Genomic DNA, 14132 nt, shown 5'->3' with positions numbered 1-14132 from the left:
GCCGCACCTGCATCGGTTCCTGGCGGCCCGGCTCCGGCCGCACCTGCATCGGTTCCTGGCGGCCCGGCTCCGGCCGCACCTGCATCGGTTCCACGTCTGTCTTCGCCTCTGGTTCCTGCCTCGTCTCCACGTCTGTCTTCGCCTCTGGTTCCTGCCTCGTCTCCACGTCTGTCTTCGCCTCTGGTTCCTGCCTCGTCTCCACGTTTGTCTTCGCCTCTGGTTCCTGCCTCGTCCCCACGTCTGTCTTCGCCTCGGGTTCCTGCCTCGTCTCTGTCTCGGCTGCCGGACTGGTGGTCTCGCCCTCGGCGCCCCCTGCTGCCTGGATGGCGCTGCCTCCTGCGGCGACGTCCGCCTCGGCCCCGCAGTCTTCAGGATCAGCGTCCGTCTGGAGGACATCGCCGTCCGGGGTGGTTCCCGTGGACGCTGGCCCAGCTCACGGGCACTGGGTGTGGCCCCCTGCCTCAGCGACGGCTGTGCAGGATCTCGCCGCGTCTCCACCCTCCGTGAGGGAATTCCTGGACTCTGCGTTTTCCTGGCCGTGGACTTTCTGTTTTTGTGTTGTGGACTCTTGATCTGACCCTCCTCCGGTCCTCCCTCCACCCACCCTGCTTGGTTGCCTTGAGGGGGGGGATTCGGTCCCTCCTCCTGGGACCGCCCTCCGCCCGCCCTGGTTTGGGGGGGGGGGCTTCCGTAGGCGCCGTGGAAGACGCCCTAGGGGGAGGGGTACTGTCAGGTTCTGGCTCTGTTCCTTGTTTTATTTTGGTTCCAGTTTCCATTTCCGGTTTTATTTTGGTAGCACTCCCGGTTTCTGTTTCTGTTCCTGCTTTACTTCCTGTTTACCCGTTGTCACAGCTGTTCCCTGTCAGTACCGGTCTTCATTACATACACCTGTTTAGTATCAGTAATCAAGTCACGTTGTATTTAACCACCACCTGTGTCCTCAGTTCCCCGCCAGATCGTCGTTTGTGTGTACCCGTCATAGTTCCCAGTTTCCTTGATTCGGTCCGGCCGTGTTTTACGTACCTTGTTTCTGGACTGTTGACTCTGAGCCTGCCTTATCCCTGTCTGTTCTGTCTGCCCTGGTGTTGTACCCGCCTGTTACCGACCTTGCCTGCCTGACCACGATCTGACGCTCGATGATACTGGTATTATATTTCTCTCGTGTATGAACCTTGCCTGTCCCTGACGTCGTCTCTGCCTAACCGGAATAAACCACCTTTTGATCACCGTCAACCTGTGTACGCTGTGCATTTGGGTCCTCATCCGAGCGTTCCTGACACACGGACCCACACTGACCCACACTGACCTACACTGACTCACACTGACCCACACTGACCCACACTGACCCACACTGACCTACACTGACCCACACTGACCCACACTGACCTACACTGACCCACACTGACTCACACTGACACACACTGACCCACACTGACCTACACTGACCCACACTGACACACACTGACCCACACTGACCTATATTGACTCACACTGACCCACACTGACTCACATTGGCCCACACTGACCCACGCTGACCCACACGGGCCCACGCTGATCCACACTGGCCCACACTAACTCACACTGGTCCACACTGATCCACGCTGACCCACACTGACTCACACTGACCCACACTGACCCACACTGACCTACACTGACCCACACTGACACACACTGACCCACACTGACCTATATTGACTCACACTGACCCACACTGACTCACATTGGCCCACACTGACCCACGCTGACCCACACGGGCCCACGCTGATCCACACTGGCCCACACTAACTCACACTGGTCCACACTGATCCACGCTGACCCACACTGACTCACACTGACCCACACTGACCCACGCTGACCCACACTGACTCACACTGACCCACACTGGCCCACACTGACCCACACTGACTCACACTGACTCACACTGACCTGCACTGACTCACACTGGCCCACACTGACCTACACTGACTCACACTGACTCACACTGACCCACACTGACCTATACTGACCCACACTGACCTACACTGACTCACACTGACCTACGCTGACTCACACTGACACACGCTGACCCACACTGACCTATATTGACCTGTATTGACTCTCACTGACCCAGACTGACCCACACTGACCTATTTTGACTCACACTGACCCACACTGACTCACATTGGCCCACACTGACCCACACTGACCTACACTGACCCACGCTGATCCACACTGACCTACACTGACCCACACTGACCCACACTGACTCAAACTGGGCCACACTGACCCACACTGCCCCACGCTGACTCAAACTGACCCACGCTGACCCACAGAGTCACGCTGACCCACACTGAGCCACACTGAACCACACTGACCTATATTGACTCCCACTAACCCACAATGACCTATAGTGACTCCCACTGACCCACGCTGACCCACACTGACTCACACTGACCCACACTGACTCACACTGACCCACACTGAACCACACTGACCTATATTGACTCCCACTGACCCACACTGACCTACACTGACTCACACTGACTCACACTGACCCACACTGACCTATACTGACCCACACTGACCTACACTGACTCACACTGACCTACACTGAGCCACACTGACCCACACTGACCCACACTGACCTACACTGACCCACACTGACTCACACTGACACACACTGACCCACACTGACCTACACTGACCCACACTGACACACACTGACCCACACTGACCTATATTGACTCACACTGACCCACACTGACTCACATTGGCCCACACTGACCCACGCTGACCCACACGGGCCCACGCTGATCCACACTGGCCCACACTAACTCACACTGGTCCACACTGATCCACGCTGACCCACACTGACTCACACTGACCCACACTGACCCACGCTGACCCACACTGACTCACACTGACCCACACTGGCCCACACTGACCCACACTGACTCACACTGACCTGCACTGACTCACACTGGCCCACACTGACCTACACTGACTCACACTGACCTACACCGACCCACACTGACCTACACTGACTCACACTGTCTCAAACTGGCCCACACTGACTCACAATGACCCACACTGACCTACACTGATTCACACTGACCTACACTGACCCACACTGACACACGCTGACCCACACAGACCTTTATTGACTCCCACTGACCCACACTGACCCACACTGACCTATATTGACTCTCACTAAACCACACTGACTCACATTGGCCCACACTGACCTACACTGACCCACGCTGATCCACACTGACCTACACTGACCCACGCTGACTCAAACTGGGCCACACTGACCCACACTGCCCCACACTGACTCAAACTGACCCACGCTGACCCACAGAGTCACGCTGACCCACACTGAGCCACACTGAACCACACTGACCTATATTGACTCCCACTAACCCACGCTGACCCACACTGACTCACACTGACCCACACTGACTCACACTGGCCCACACTGACCCACACTGACCTACACTAACTCACACTGGCCCACGCTGACCCACACTGACTCACACTGACCCACACTGACCCACACTGACCCACACTGACTCACACTGACCTACACTGACTCACACTGGCCCACACTGACCTACACTGACTCACACTGACTCACACTGGCCCACACTGACCCACACTGACCTATAATGACTCCCACTGACCCACACTGACCCACACTGACTCACACTGACCCACACTGACCTATAATGACTCCCACGGACCCACGCTGACCCACACTGACTCACAATGGCCCACACTGACTCACACTGACTCACACTGACCCACACTGGCCCACGCTGACCCACACTGACCTACACTGACCCACGCTGACCTACCCTGACCCACGCTGACCCACACTGGCCAGCGTGTGCCACTGACCCACACTGACCTACACTGGCCCACGCTGACCCACACTGAGTCACACTGGCCCACACTGACTCACACTGGCCCACACTGACCCACACTGACCTACACTAACTCACACTGGCCCACGCTGACCCACACTGACTCACACTGACCCACACTGACCCACACTGACCCACACTGACTCACACTGACCTACACTGACTCACACAGGCCCACACTGACCTACACTGACTCACACTGACTCACACTGGCCCACACTGACCCACACTGACCTATAATGACTCCCACTGACCCACACTGACCCACACTGACTCACACTGACCTATAATGACTCCCACTGACCCACGCTGACCCACACTGACTCACAATGGCCCACACTGACTCACACTGACTCACACTGACCCACACTGGCCCACGCTGACCCACACTGACCTACACTGACCCACGCTGACCTACCCTGACCCACGCTGACCCACACTGGCCAGCGTGGGCCACTGACCCACACTGACCTACACTGGTTCACGCTGACCCACACTGAGTCACACTGGCCCACACTGACTCGCACTGGCCCACACTGACCCACACTGACCTACACTAACTCACACTGGCCCACGCTGACCCACACTGACTCACACTGACCCACACTGACCCACACTGACCCACACTGACTCACACTGACCTACACTGACTCACACAGGCCCACACTGACCTACACTGACTCACACTGAATCACACTGGCCCACACTGACCCACACTGACCTATAATGACTCCCACTGACCCACACTGACCCACACTGACCCACACTGACTCACACTGACCCACACTGACCTATAATGACTCCCACTGACCCACGCTGACCCACACTGACTCACAATGGCCCACACTGACTCACACTGACTCACACTGACCCACAATGGCCCACGCTGACCCACACTGACCTACACTGACCCACGCTGACCTACCCTTACCCACGCTGACCCACACTGGCCAGCGTGGGCCACTGACCCACACTGACCTACACTGGCCCACGCTGACCCACACTGAGTCACACTGGCCCACGCTGACCCACCCTGACCCACACTGACCCACGCTGACCCACACTGACTCACAATGGCCCACACTGACTCACACTGACTCACACTGACCCACACTGACACACACTGGCCCACGCTGACCCACACTGACCTACAGTGACGCACACTGATCCACACTGACCTATATTGATTCCCACCGACCCACACTTGCCCACGCTGACCCACACTGACCTACACTGACTCACACTGACCCACACTGACTCACACTGGGCCACACTGACCCACACTAACCCACACTGACCCACGCTGACCCACACTAAGTCACACTGACCCACACTAACCCACACTGACTCACACTGACCCACGCTGACCCACACTAAGTCACACTGACCCACACTGACCCACACTGACCTATATTGACTCCCACTGACCCACACTGACCCACACTCACTCACACTGGCCCACACTGACCTACACTGACCCACACTGACCTACACTGACCCACACTGACCTATATTGACCCACAATGACCCATGCTGACCCACGCTGACCCACACTAAACCTCACTGACCTATAATGTCTCACACTGACTCACACTGATCCACATTTATGCTATTCTGAAGGTTTGAGTAGCAGGCTGATACTGATACAGAGTATTAGGTCTGCAAACACCTATCACTCTGCCCAGAGGACTCATTACCATCAGAAACAGAAACTGCTTTGATAGGTGGCAGCTCACAGCGGAGCTTGTTAATGATCAGCCTTAGCAACACACACATTAGCGCCAATTAGTCCCTAATCTTTTGTGGCAATGATGAAACTGGTGGAGCCAGGGAAGCCCCCTGAGCCGCAAACGCAACAGTTTGTAGATGGAAGCAGGTCCCACAGAGGCTTCACAGCAGGAGCGGGAGCAAGAGCTCCCTCTGCAGCAGACAGAGCTCTGACCAGGCTGCAGATGGAGGATGATGCCTAATTGCTCAGGATAATTGTGTAGATTTGAAAAAGGATAATTAGACTCTAAAGTCATTTAGCTCAGTAGGAAATTTCAATTGGAACAATGTGTAAATATATGTCAACACACAAACCTCTCATAAAGCTTCACTTTAGACTAGATGTGGAATCGTTTTAAATGGCAAATAGGAAAAGTTGTACATAAATTAACATTTTATATTTCTCATCATAAACAGAGCCACAAACGCCTGGCAGGACACAGCTGAGTCCGGTCGGGTAATGGACCCTGAGCCGAGGCGAGCCGAGCCAGCTAGGGCTGTAGGACGCAATCATATAATGGTTGATCAGGGCAACAGTGCAGTTTGCATTGAGAGATGGTTTCCGTGATGTAATCGGACTCATCGACTGGACAGATCGCTATAAAAGAACAGTCACAGGATGAAACACGAGTCAACAGGAAACCTTTTTATTTCATCAACATACAAATAATCTGTGATGCACAAATGCAGCTACAGTCAGCAACATTGTAACGAGGTGCCTGGTTTAACGATAATCCTTCATTTTAACAAACAGAGTGGTTGGGATCAGATCTGAAGCTGGTACCAGATCGGTGGCTTCTTGGTCACTAAAACATTTAATGGCCCTAATATTAATTCCTGTTGCACATAAAACCCGTGTGCCCCTAAATATCATCCTGTCAACACTAGTCGCTAGTCTAATGTAAAATGTACACAGGGTCTTCTCCTTCATTTCTGTCTGTCTGTCTGTTTTGGTGGTAAACTTTGCTTCACGTCCACTTTTATGTGAGAACACTTTTATTTTTTTGTTTCCGCTCCTGCGCGGAACCTGCAGCATTAATACCTGCACACGGTCTCGCTCGGCTACTGCGCAGACGCAGACCGTACAGTATTTAAATGAAACCAACAGTGAATAAACGTGAGCTGTGAAGCACGTGAAGCATCAATGTGTTCGCTGTAATACCATAACGTCCTCCAGCCTTAACCCAGCTGATGTCTGAACAAACCCAGCCTCCCTCCCAGGTCACTGGAGCTTATTTCTGTCAGATGGCTTTGCCGAGGATGAGGATGCTCATGACGAAGACCATGATGAAAAACAACCACATGAAGAAGCGGTCCATGACCTTGGCGACCTTACGCCATTCCCCTATGCGCAGCTGCGCCGCCCGCTGGTCCTGGTAGGAGTTGGCAATGTACTCAATGTTCTTTCGCAGCCCAAGGTTCTGGCAATGGCAGCGGGTCTGGACCAGGATCTGCCTCCGGTCCTCTCCTGCTCTGCTTCGTTCTCCTCCTACTCCATTTTTTTCCTCCACTTGCTCTTCCTCCTCTCTCTGCCCTGAGCCTCCTCCAGCAGCTCCTTCCTCCTCTAGGTGGTTAATGGTGACAAACAGGCCCTCTTTGCAGCCCGTCTGCAGGCTCAGGTCCTTCTCCACATTGCTGCTCCACGCTTCACCGTTCATGCCACAATTTGTTTCTTTGAGGTTGTCACTGCTGACGGACCGGGCTTCAGACTCCTCCTGTGACAGAGGCTGTTTCCTGGATGAGGTACCACTGAGACAGTTTTCTCCGACCTCATACACAAAGCAGATCCTTGCAAGGTAGTTGAGAATGAAGCGCTCGGCCCACTGTGGGACAGGAAGAGCCTCTGAGCCACAGTGGTGTATGTTCATGATGAAGATGGTGAGCGCTGTGGATGCAGTGACCATCGTCATGGTAGCAATGTAGTACTTTCCTGTTGAAAAGGGAAAACACACGTCGGCACACGTTGTAGAAACTATGAGCTTTAAGTGTTTCTCTGCTCACAAGATGAAATTTAGTTGCTGGCCATGGTTCACACTAAGATCCATTCTACGTCTAATCCTTCTGCCTCATCCTTAGATTCATCACATGAATTTGGTTAATATTCACATCAATCAACTCACACCGTGCCTTTACTGAGCTTGTACATTATGTTACAGCAAAGGAATGTTGTTTGTGAGGAAGTGAGACTGCAGGAGGGAGCAGCCGCAGGCAAGTAGTTCCAGATGGAGCTGAATCGGGCTGCTCTGGGTATCTTCTGGTAGTTTTTATACTGGTAGTTTTTAACGGGTTTGATCAAAATGATCAAAAAACTGAAGAATATGAGTCTCTAGTTATAACATTACATGCAGATTTAGGATCTGCTAAGAAGGGACAGGAACCATAATCACTGGTGTCTGCTTTGTTTGTGGACACACTTTGCTCATGTATGATGATGGACGTTTACCAACTGTTCCTTGGTAACATTGAACAACCTTACAGCACACACTCTGGGTCTTCTCACCGATCAGTGGGACACTTTCGGAGGGTGGCATGCTCTCAGCCACCAGCAGCTGGAACACAGTGAGGGCCAGCAGCACCGTCACGCCCAGAGACACCTTCTCACCCGAGTCTGCTGGCAGGTAGAAGCCCAGCGGAGCCAGGAAGGAGATCATCATGCAGGGGATGAGTAGGTTGAAGATGTAGAAGGAGGCGCGTCTCTTTAGGTGGAGGCTAAAGGTAATGTCAGGGTACGGATCTGAACAGCAGCCGTATAGGATGACATTCTTCTTGGCTGGCATTCCCAAAACCTGTGTAGAAGTTTCATTAGTAGGTCAAAGACTCAAGAACGAGGCTTTAGCTCAGGACCAAGGCGACAACTTACTTCCCATTCCACGTTAGGGACAAAGTCGGCCAGGTCGGCACTGTCCAAAGCATTGAACAGGTCCATCTGGTTTCCGTTGTGAGTCCAGGAGCCAAACGTGAGGTGGCACTGCTGCACATCGAAAGGGAAGAAGGCCACGTCCACTGAGCAGGAGCTTTTGGTGATGGCCGGCTGGTCCCACATGACCTGGCCGTCGTTATGGAGAACCACGTTGGTCTCCATGGAGCTGGAGAACTCATCATCTGCACTGTGGCGCCATAAAGACACAGAGTCACATGTGGGACTAACGAAGCATCACCCCCAAAATCACACAACACTTGCCTGTTATACAGAACAATGTCGGGCCTCCACACGTAGCTGCTGGGAATACGGATGGTGTCGAGGCCGTCGTAGTCCTCCTTCTTCCAGGTCAGGTAGGCGTCCATCCACACCTGGCGCACCCACAGGTAGGTGGTCAGGATCTGGTTCCGCTCATCCTGGTCAAAGGAGAAGTGAGCTCACACCAGTACTAAGCACAGGAACGGCGGATGGGCTGAGTCTCACCATGTCGATGATCTGGGACAGTGTGATCTGCAGAGTGACGTTGATGATGTGGTCGGTGTCTTCCACCGGCCGCAGAGCGTTGGTGTATTTGGTGAACAGGTCAGTGAGCAGCTTCTGAGCATAGCGGCCGTGAGCCGAGAGGCAACCTGAGAAGGAGAAGGAGAAGGAGAAGGAGAAGGAGAAGGAGAAGGAGAAGGAGAAGGAGAAGGAGAAGGAGAAGGAGAAGGAGAAGGAGAAGGAGAAGGAGAAGGAGAAGGACATTGCTTTGGATGCTGCTCAGTAATCCTGTGTCATCCTGCACTTGTGCGTCCCCATCCAATTAACCCACTAATCAGCTCAATGTTTCCAGTTCCACCTTTCATGGTGGAGTTGGTTCCTTTTGACTGGTCCAGAACCTGCAGGAACATTTCTATGTGAGTAGTGTCAGGACTGAGATTCAATCCAGCAAAAACCAAGTGTTGATGTAACAGGAACCGGCATGTGAGGAATGTTGTGGCAATTCAACAGAACCAGAGACCAGAATCCAGTTGCAGACAGAAGCCTTGTGTCCTGAGAAACAAACCAGTTTCTAACCTTGACCAGCCAAGATGAAATGTGATGCAAAGCATAAACAGTTTCAGTGCTCATGGCAAACAACCAGCAGTCACATGATGCTTGGGATTTGTACAAAATGTTGAAGCTAATGTTATTGCTCAGACTTTGACACATATTAAATTCTGTAACCATGTAAGTAAAAAATCTGCTGGACCCAAACTCATATCTATCAGCTGTGTGTGCTGGGTCCAGGATGAAGAGGAATGATGGCGGTTTGCCAAGGACACGTCCTGTTAGGCCACAGGCTGCTGGCTGTCACCTGTGAAGGAGGAGGAGGAGGAGGAGGACGATGAGGAGGACGAGGACGAGGAGGAGGAGGAGGAGGATGAGGACGAGGACGAGGACGAGGACGAGGAGGAGGAGGAGGAGGAGGAGGAGGAGGAGGAGGAGGAGGAGGAGGAGGAGGAGGAGGAAGAGGACGAGGACGAGAACGAGGAGGAGGAGGAGGAGGAGGAGGAGGAGGAGGAAGAGGAAGAGGAGGAGGACATGGACGAGGACGAGGACGAGGACGAGGACGAGGACGAGGACGAGGAGGAGGAGGAGGAGGAGGAAGAGGAAGAGGAAGAGGAGGAGGACGAGGACGAGGAGGAGAAGGACGAGGAGGAGGAGGACGAAGACGAGGATGAGGACGAGGATGAGGACGAGGAGGAGGACGAGGAGGAGGACGAGGAGGAGAAGGACGACGACGAGGAGAAGGAGGAGAACGAGGACGAGGACAAGGACGAAGACAAGTAGGAGGAGGAGGAGGAGGAGGAGGAGGAGGAGGAGGAGGAGGAAGAGGAAGAGGAAGAGGAAGAGGAAGAGGAGGAAGAGGACGAGGACGAGGAGGAGGAGGAGGAGGAAGAGGAGGAGGATGAGGAGGACGAGGAGGAGGAGGACGAAGACGAGGACGAGGATGAGGACGAGGAGGACGAGGAGGAGAAGGACGACGACGAGGAGAAGGAGGAGAACGAGGACGAGGACAAGGACGAAGACAAGTAGGAGGAGGAGGAGGAGGAGGAGGAGGAGGAGGAGGAGGAGGAGGAGGAGGAGGAGGAGGAAGAGGAAGAGGACGAGGATGAGGACGAGGAGGAGGAGGAAAAGGAGGAAGAGGAAGAGGAAGAGGAAGAGGAGGAGGACGAGGACGAGGACGAGGATGAGGACGAGGATGAGGATGAGGACGAGGAGGAGGAGGAGGAGGAGGAAGAGGAGGAGGACGAGGACGAGGAGGACGAGGAGGAGGAGGACGAAGACGAGGACGAGGATGAGGACGAGGAGGACGAGGAGGAGAAGGACGACGACGAGGAGAAGGAGGAGAACGAGGACGAGGACAAGGACGAAGACAAGTAGGAGGAGGAGGAGGAGGAGGAGGAGGAGGAGGAGGAGGAAGAGGAAGAGGAAGAGAAGGAGGACGAGGATGAGGACGAGGACGAGGATGAGGACGAGGAGGAGGAAGAGGAAGAGGACGACGACGAGGAGAAGGAGGAGAACGAGGACAAGGACAAGGACGAAGACAAGTAGGAGGAGGAGGAGGAGGAGGAGGAGGAGGAGGAGGAGGAGGAAGAGGAAGAGGAAGAGGAAGAGGAGGAGGACGAGGACGAGGACGAGGAGGAGGAGGAGGAGGAGGAGGAGGAAGAGGAAGAGGAGGAGGACGAGGAGGACGAGGAGGACGAGGACGAAGACAAAGACGAGGATGAGGACGAGGAGGACGAGGAGGAGAAGGACGAAGACGAGGAGAAGGAGGAGAACGAGGACGAGGACGGACGAAGACAAGTAGGATGAGGAGGAGGAGGATGAGGAGGAGGAGGAGGACGACGACGAGGAGGAAGATGAGAAGGACGAGTACGAGGAGGTTAGTTACTGTGACTGCACAGTGCTGATCACTTAGCACACGGTCACGGTTTGTGTGCTGATGCAGTCAGTTCATGCAAGACAAACAACAGTGGTTCACATCTTCACATCTGCATCAGCTGCAGGCTCTGTCCCGAGTATCTACACGTGAACTTCCAGCACCTGCTCTGTGGTAGATAAACCAACTCACTAGTATCAGCAACAGTACCAGCGGCGTAAAAACGCCTCATTGAGAAAAGACAGCGGACGACTGAAGGCACAAGCTGCATTCAAGCAGGAGGTTTCACAGCCTGCACAAATAAGGAGGAACAGAGAAGCTGCCCAGCGGAGGAGTCTTCGGCTAATAGCAAGCCATAAGTTATTAAACCTTTACAACTACAGACAAGCATGGAGGAGGCTGAGATGGAGACATTAAGGTGAAGCTGTGAGTTCGTGGGGTTGTAGTTTCATGTCAGTCAGCTGTTTCCTGCCTTTCTCGTCTCATGGACAACAGTGACACCATGATTTGCTGCAGCGCTGAGTGTTTGGAACAGCAGGTTGTTGTCTGCACGCCAATACCTTCCTCTGAGATAAGACGACGGCCCATGTCTCCATTAGACCTGACACCGTTTACACAGTCGCTGACAAATGGCATTCAGTGTCCTGATGTGTTTCTGCTTCTAGCTCATATTCCCTTGTTTGGGCTTTGACCAGCGAGCATCACGCTGTAGAACCAGTACGAGGCCTGCAGCTAAAGAAGACAAGAGCAGCTTGAACTATCACAAAATGAGTTGACTGGTCACTCTGAGCCCATTCATAAACTCCATCCACCTGCTAAGTGTCTGTGTATCAGCCTAAGATATTGGCCTTTGACATTTTAACTAAAATGGCTTAAATTAGAGATCCTTCATTAAATCCTGCAGCTCATTGTTTCTGTCAATTGTGTGTGCAGATGAGTTGGCACCAGGAGATCATCATCATTTTCATTTTTAAACCTTTGTTTATAAAAGACTGTGAAGAACCTCTCAGGGAAGGCTGAATGTTGATTGTTAAAAATCTGAGCTCAGTGTCTCACTATGACAGGGTTAAATGTGGATTAACCTGGAGGCGTCGTGGATGATCTCCAGGTTATGAGTATGATTGGCAGTTATCCTGAAGGAAGGATAAAGATATTTACGATCTGGAGGATTTATCAGTGAAAAGTCTGCAACATCATCTGTATAAACAAGAGTTTGAGGTTGCTCTTGAGCTAAAATTATATTGAGTAAAATGAAACATTTGCAGAATCTCAGCATTAACACCTACCTCATTTCATGCTACAACAGAAAGTGGTTTAAAATGTTCTCACCTGGTAGAAGACATAGAACCAGGAGAAAGGTCAGCGATGCACTGCACAGATGCCTCATCCCAAATCTGAGAGCGGTCCACTTAACGCTGTGATCAGCACGACTCTGACCGACGAGCACAGAGGGGGAAACAATGAGAGGAGGAGGAAACCGTGAGAGGAGGAGGAAACACTGAGAGGAGGAGGAAACTGTGAGAGGAGGAGGAAACTGTGAGAGGAGGAGGAAACACTGGGAGGAAGTGGAAACACTGAGAGGAGGAGGAAACTGTGAGAGGAGGAGGAAACTCTGAGAGGAGGAGGAAACACTGAGAGGAGGAGGAAACTGTGAGAGGAGGATGAAACTCTGAGAGGAGGAGGAAACACTGAGAGGAGGAGGAAACTCTGAGAGGAGGAGGAAACACTGAGAGGAGGAGGAAACTCTGAGAGGAGGAGGAAACACTGAGAGGAGGAGGAAACTGTGAGAGGAGGAGGAAACACTGAGAGGAGGAGGAAACACTGAGAGGAGGAGGAAACAGTGGAAACACCACTGAGAGGAGGAGAAAACACTGAGAGGAGAAGGAAACAATGAGCGGAAGAGGAAACACTGAGAGGAGGAGGAAACTCTGAGAGGAGGAGGAAACAGTGAGAGGGGGAGGAAACTGTGAGAGGAGGAGGAAACACTGAGAGGAGGAGGAAACTGTGAGAGGAGGAGGAAACTCTGAGAGGAGGAGGAAACTGTGAGAGGAGGAGGAAACTCTGAGAGGAGGAGGAAACACTGAGAGGAGGAGGAAACACTGAGAGGAAGTGGAAACACTGAGAGGAGGAGGAAACTGTGAGAAGAGGAGGAAACACTGAGAGGAGGAGGAAACAATGAGAGGAGGAGGAAACACTGAGAGGAGGAGGAAACACTGAGAGGAGGAGGAAACTGTGAGAGGAGGAGGAAACGCTGAGAGGAGGAGGAAACACTGAGAGGAAGTAGAAACACTGAGAGGAGGAGGAAACTGTGAGAAGAGGAGGAAACACTGAGAGGAGGAGGAAACAATGAGAGGAGGAGGAAACCGTGAGAGGAGGAGGAAACACTGAGAGGAGGAGGAAACTCTGAGAGGAGGAGGAAACACTGAGAGGAGGAGGAAACTCTGAGAGGAGGAGGAAACCGTGAGAGGAGGAGGAAACACCGAGAGGAGGAGGAAACTGTGAGAGGAGGAGGAAACTGTGAGAGGAGGAGGAAACTGTGAGAGGAGGAGGAAACACTGGGAGGATGTGGAAACACTGAGAGGAGGAGGAAACTGTGAGAGGAGGAGGAAACTCTGAGAGGAGGAGGAAACTCTGA

The 14132-nt window shown here is 53.0% G+C and overlaps 1 protein-coding gene across 2 annotated transcripts; it reads right to left on the bottom strand.

Annotated features, from left to right (window-relative positions):
• Positions 1 to 6303: 6303 nt before the first annotated feature.
• Positions 6304 to 12963, bottom strand: LOC114870051 (neuronal acetylcholine receptor subunit alpha-9-like). 2 transcript variants are annotated; one of them, XM_029174674.2, is made up of 6 exons: positions 12827 to 12963; positions 9076 to 9221; positions 8854 to 9008; positions 8533 to 8779; positions 8173 to 8458; positions 6304 to 7602 (listed from the first exon to the last, which is right to left on the bottom strand). In XM_029174674.2, exons 1-6 carry the CDS (start codon positions 12882 to 12884, stop codon positions 6914 to 6916), a joined length of 1581 nt encoding a protein of 526 aa, XP_029030507.1. In that variant the 5' UTR covers positions 12885 to 12963; the 3' UTR covers positions 6304 to 6913. The 2 variants fall into 2 exon arrangements, with proteins under 2 accessions (XP_029030507.1, XP_029030509.1); XM_029174676.2 differs by having other exon boundaries at positions 8275 to 8458.
• Positions 12964 to 14132: the final 1169 nt, after the last annotated feature.

Source organism: Betta splendens, chromosome 14 (genome assembly GCF_900634795.4).
Source record: "Betta splendens chromosome 14, fBetSpl5.4, whole genome shotgun sequence".
Taxonomy (NCBI): Eukaryota; Metazoa; Chordata; class Actinopteri; order Anabantiformes; family Osphronemidae; genus Betta; species Betta splendens.
The sequence above is the reverse complement of the archived record's forward strand: the minus strand, read 5'-3'. Positions and strand labels throughout refer to the sequence as shown.

Coding starts and splice junctions, on each gene's coding strand:
- LOC114870051 (XM_029174674.2), bottom strand. CDS start 12,884: ATGAGGCATCTGTGCAGTGCATCGCTGACCTTTCTCCTGGTTCTATGT. Junction 9,222..12,826: donor GGTTCTATGTCTTCTACCAG/GTGAGAACATTT, acceptor TCTCCTTCTCAG/GTTGCCTCTCGGCTCACGGC. Junction 8,459..8,532: donor TCCCTAACGTGGAATGGGAA/GTAAGTTGTCGC, acceptor ACTTCTACACAG/GTTTTGGGAATGCCAGCCAA.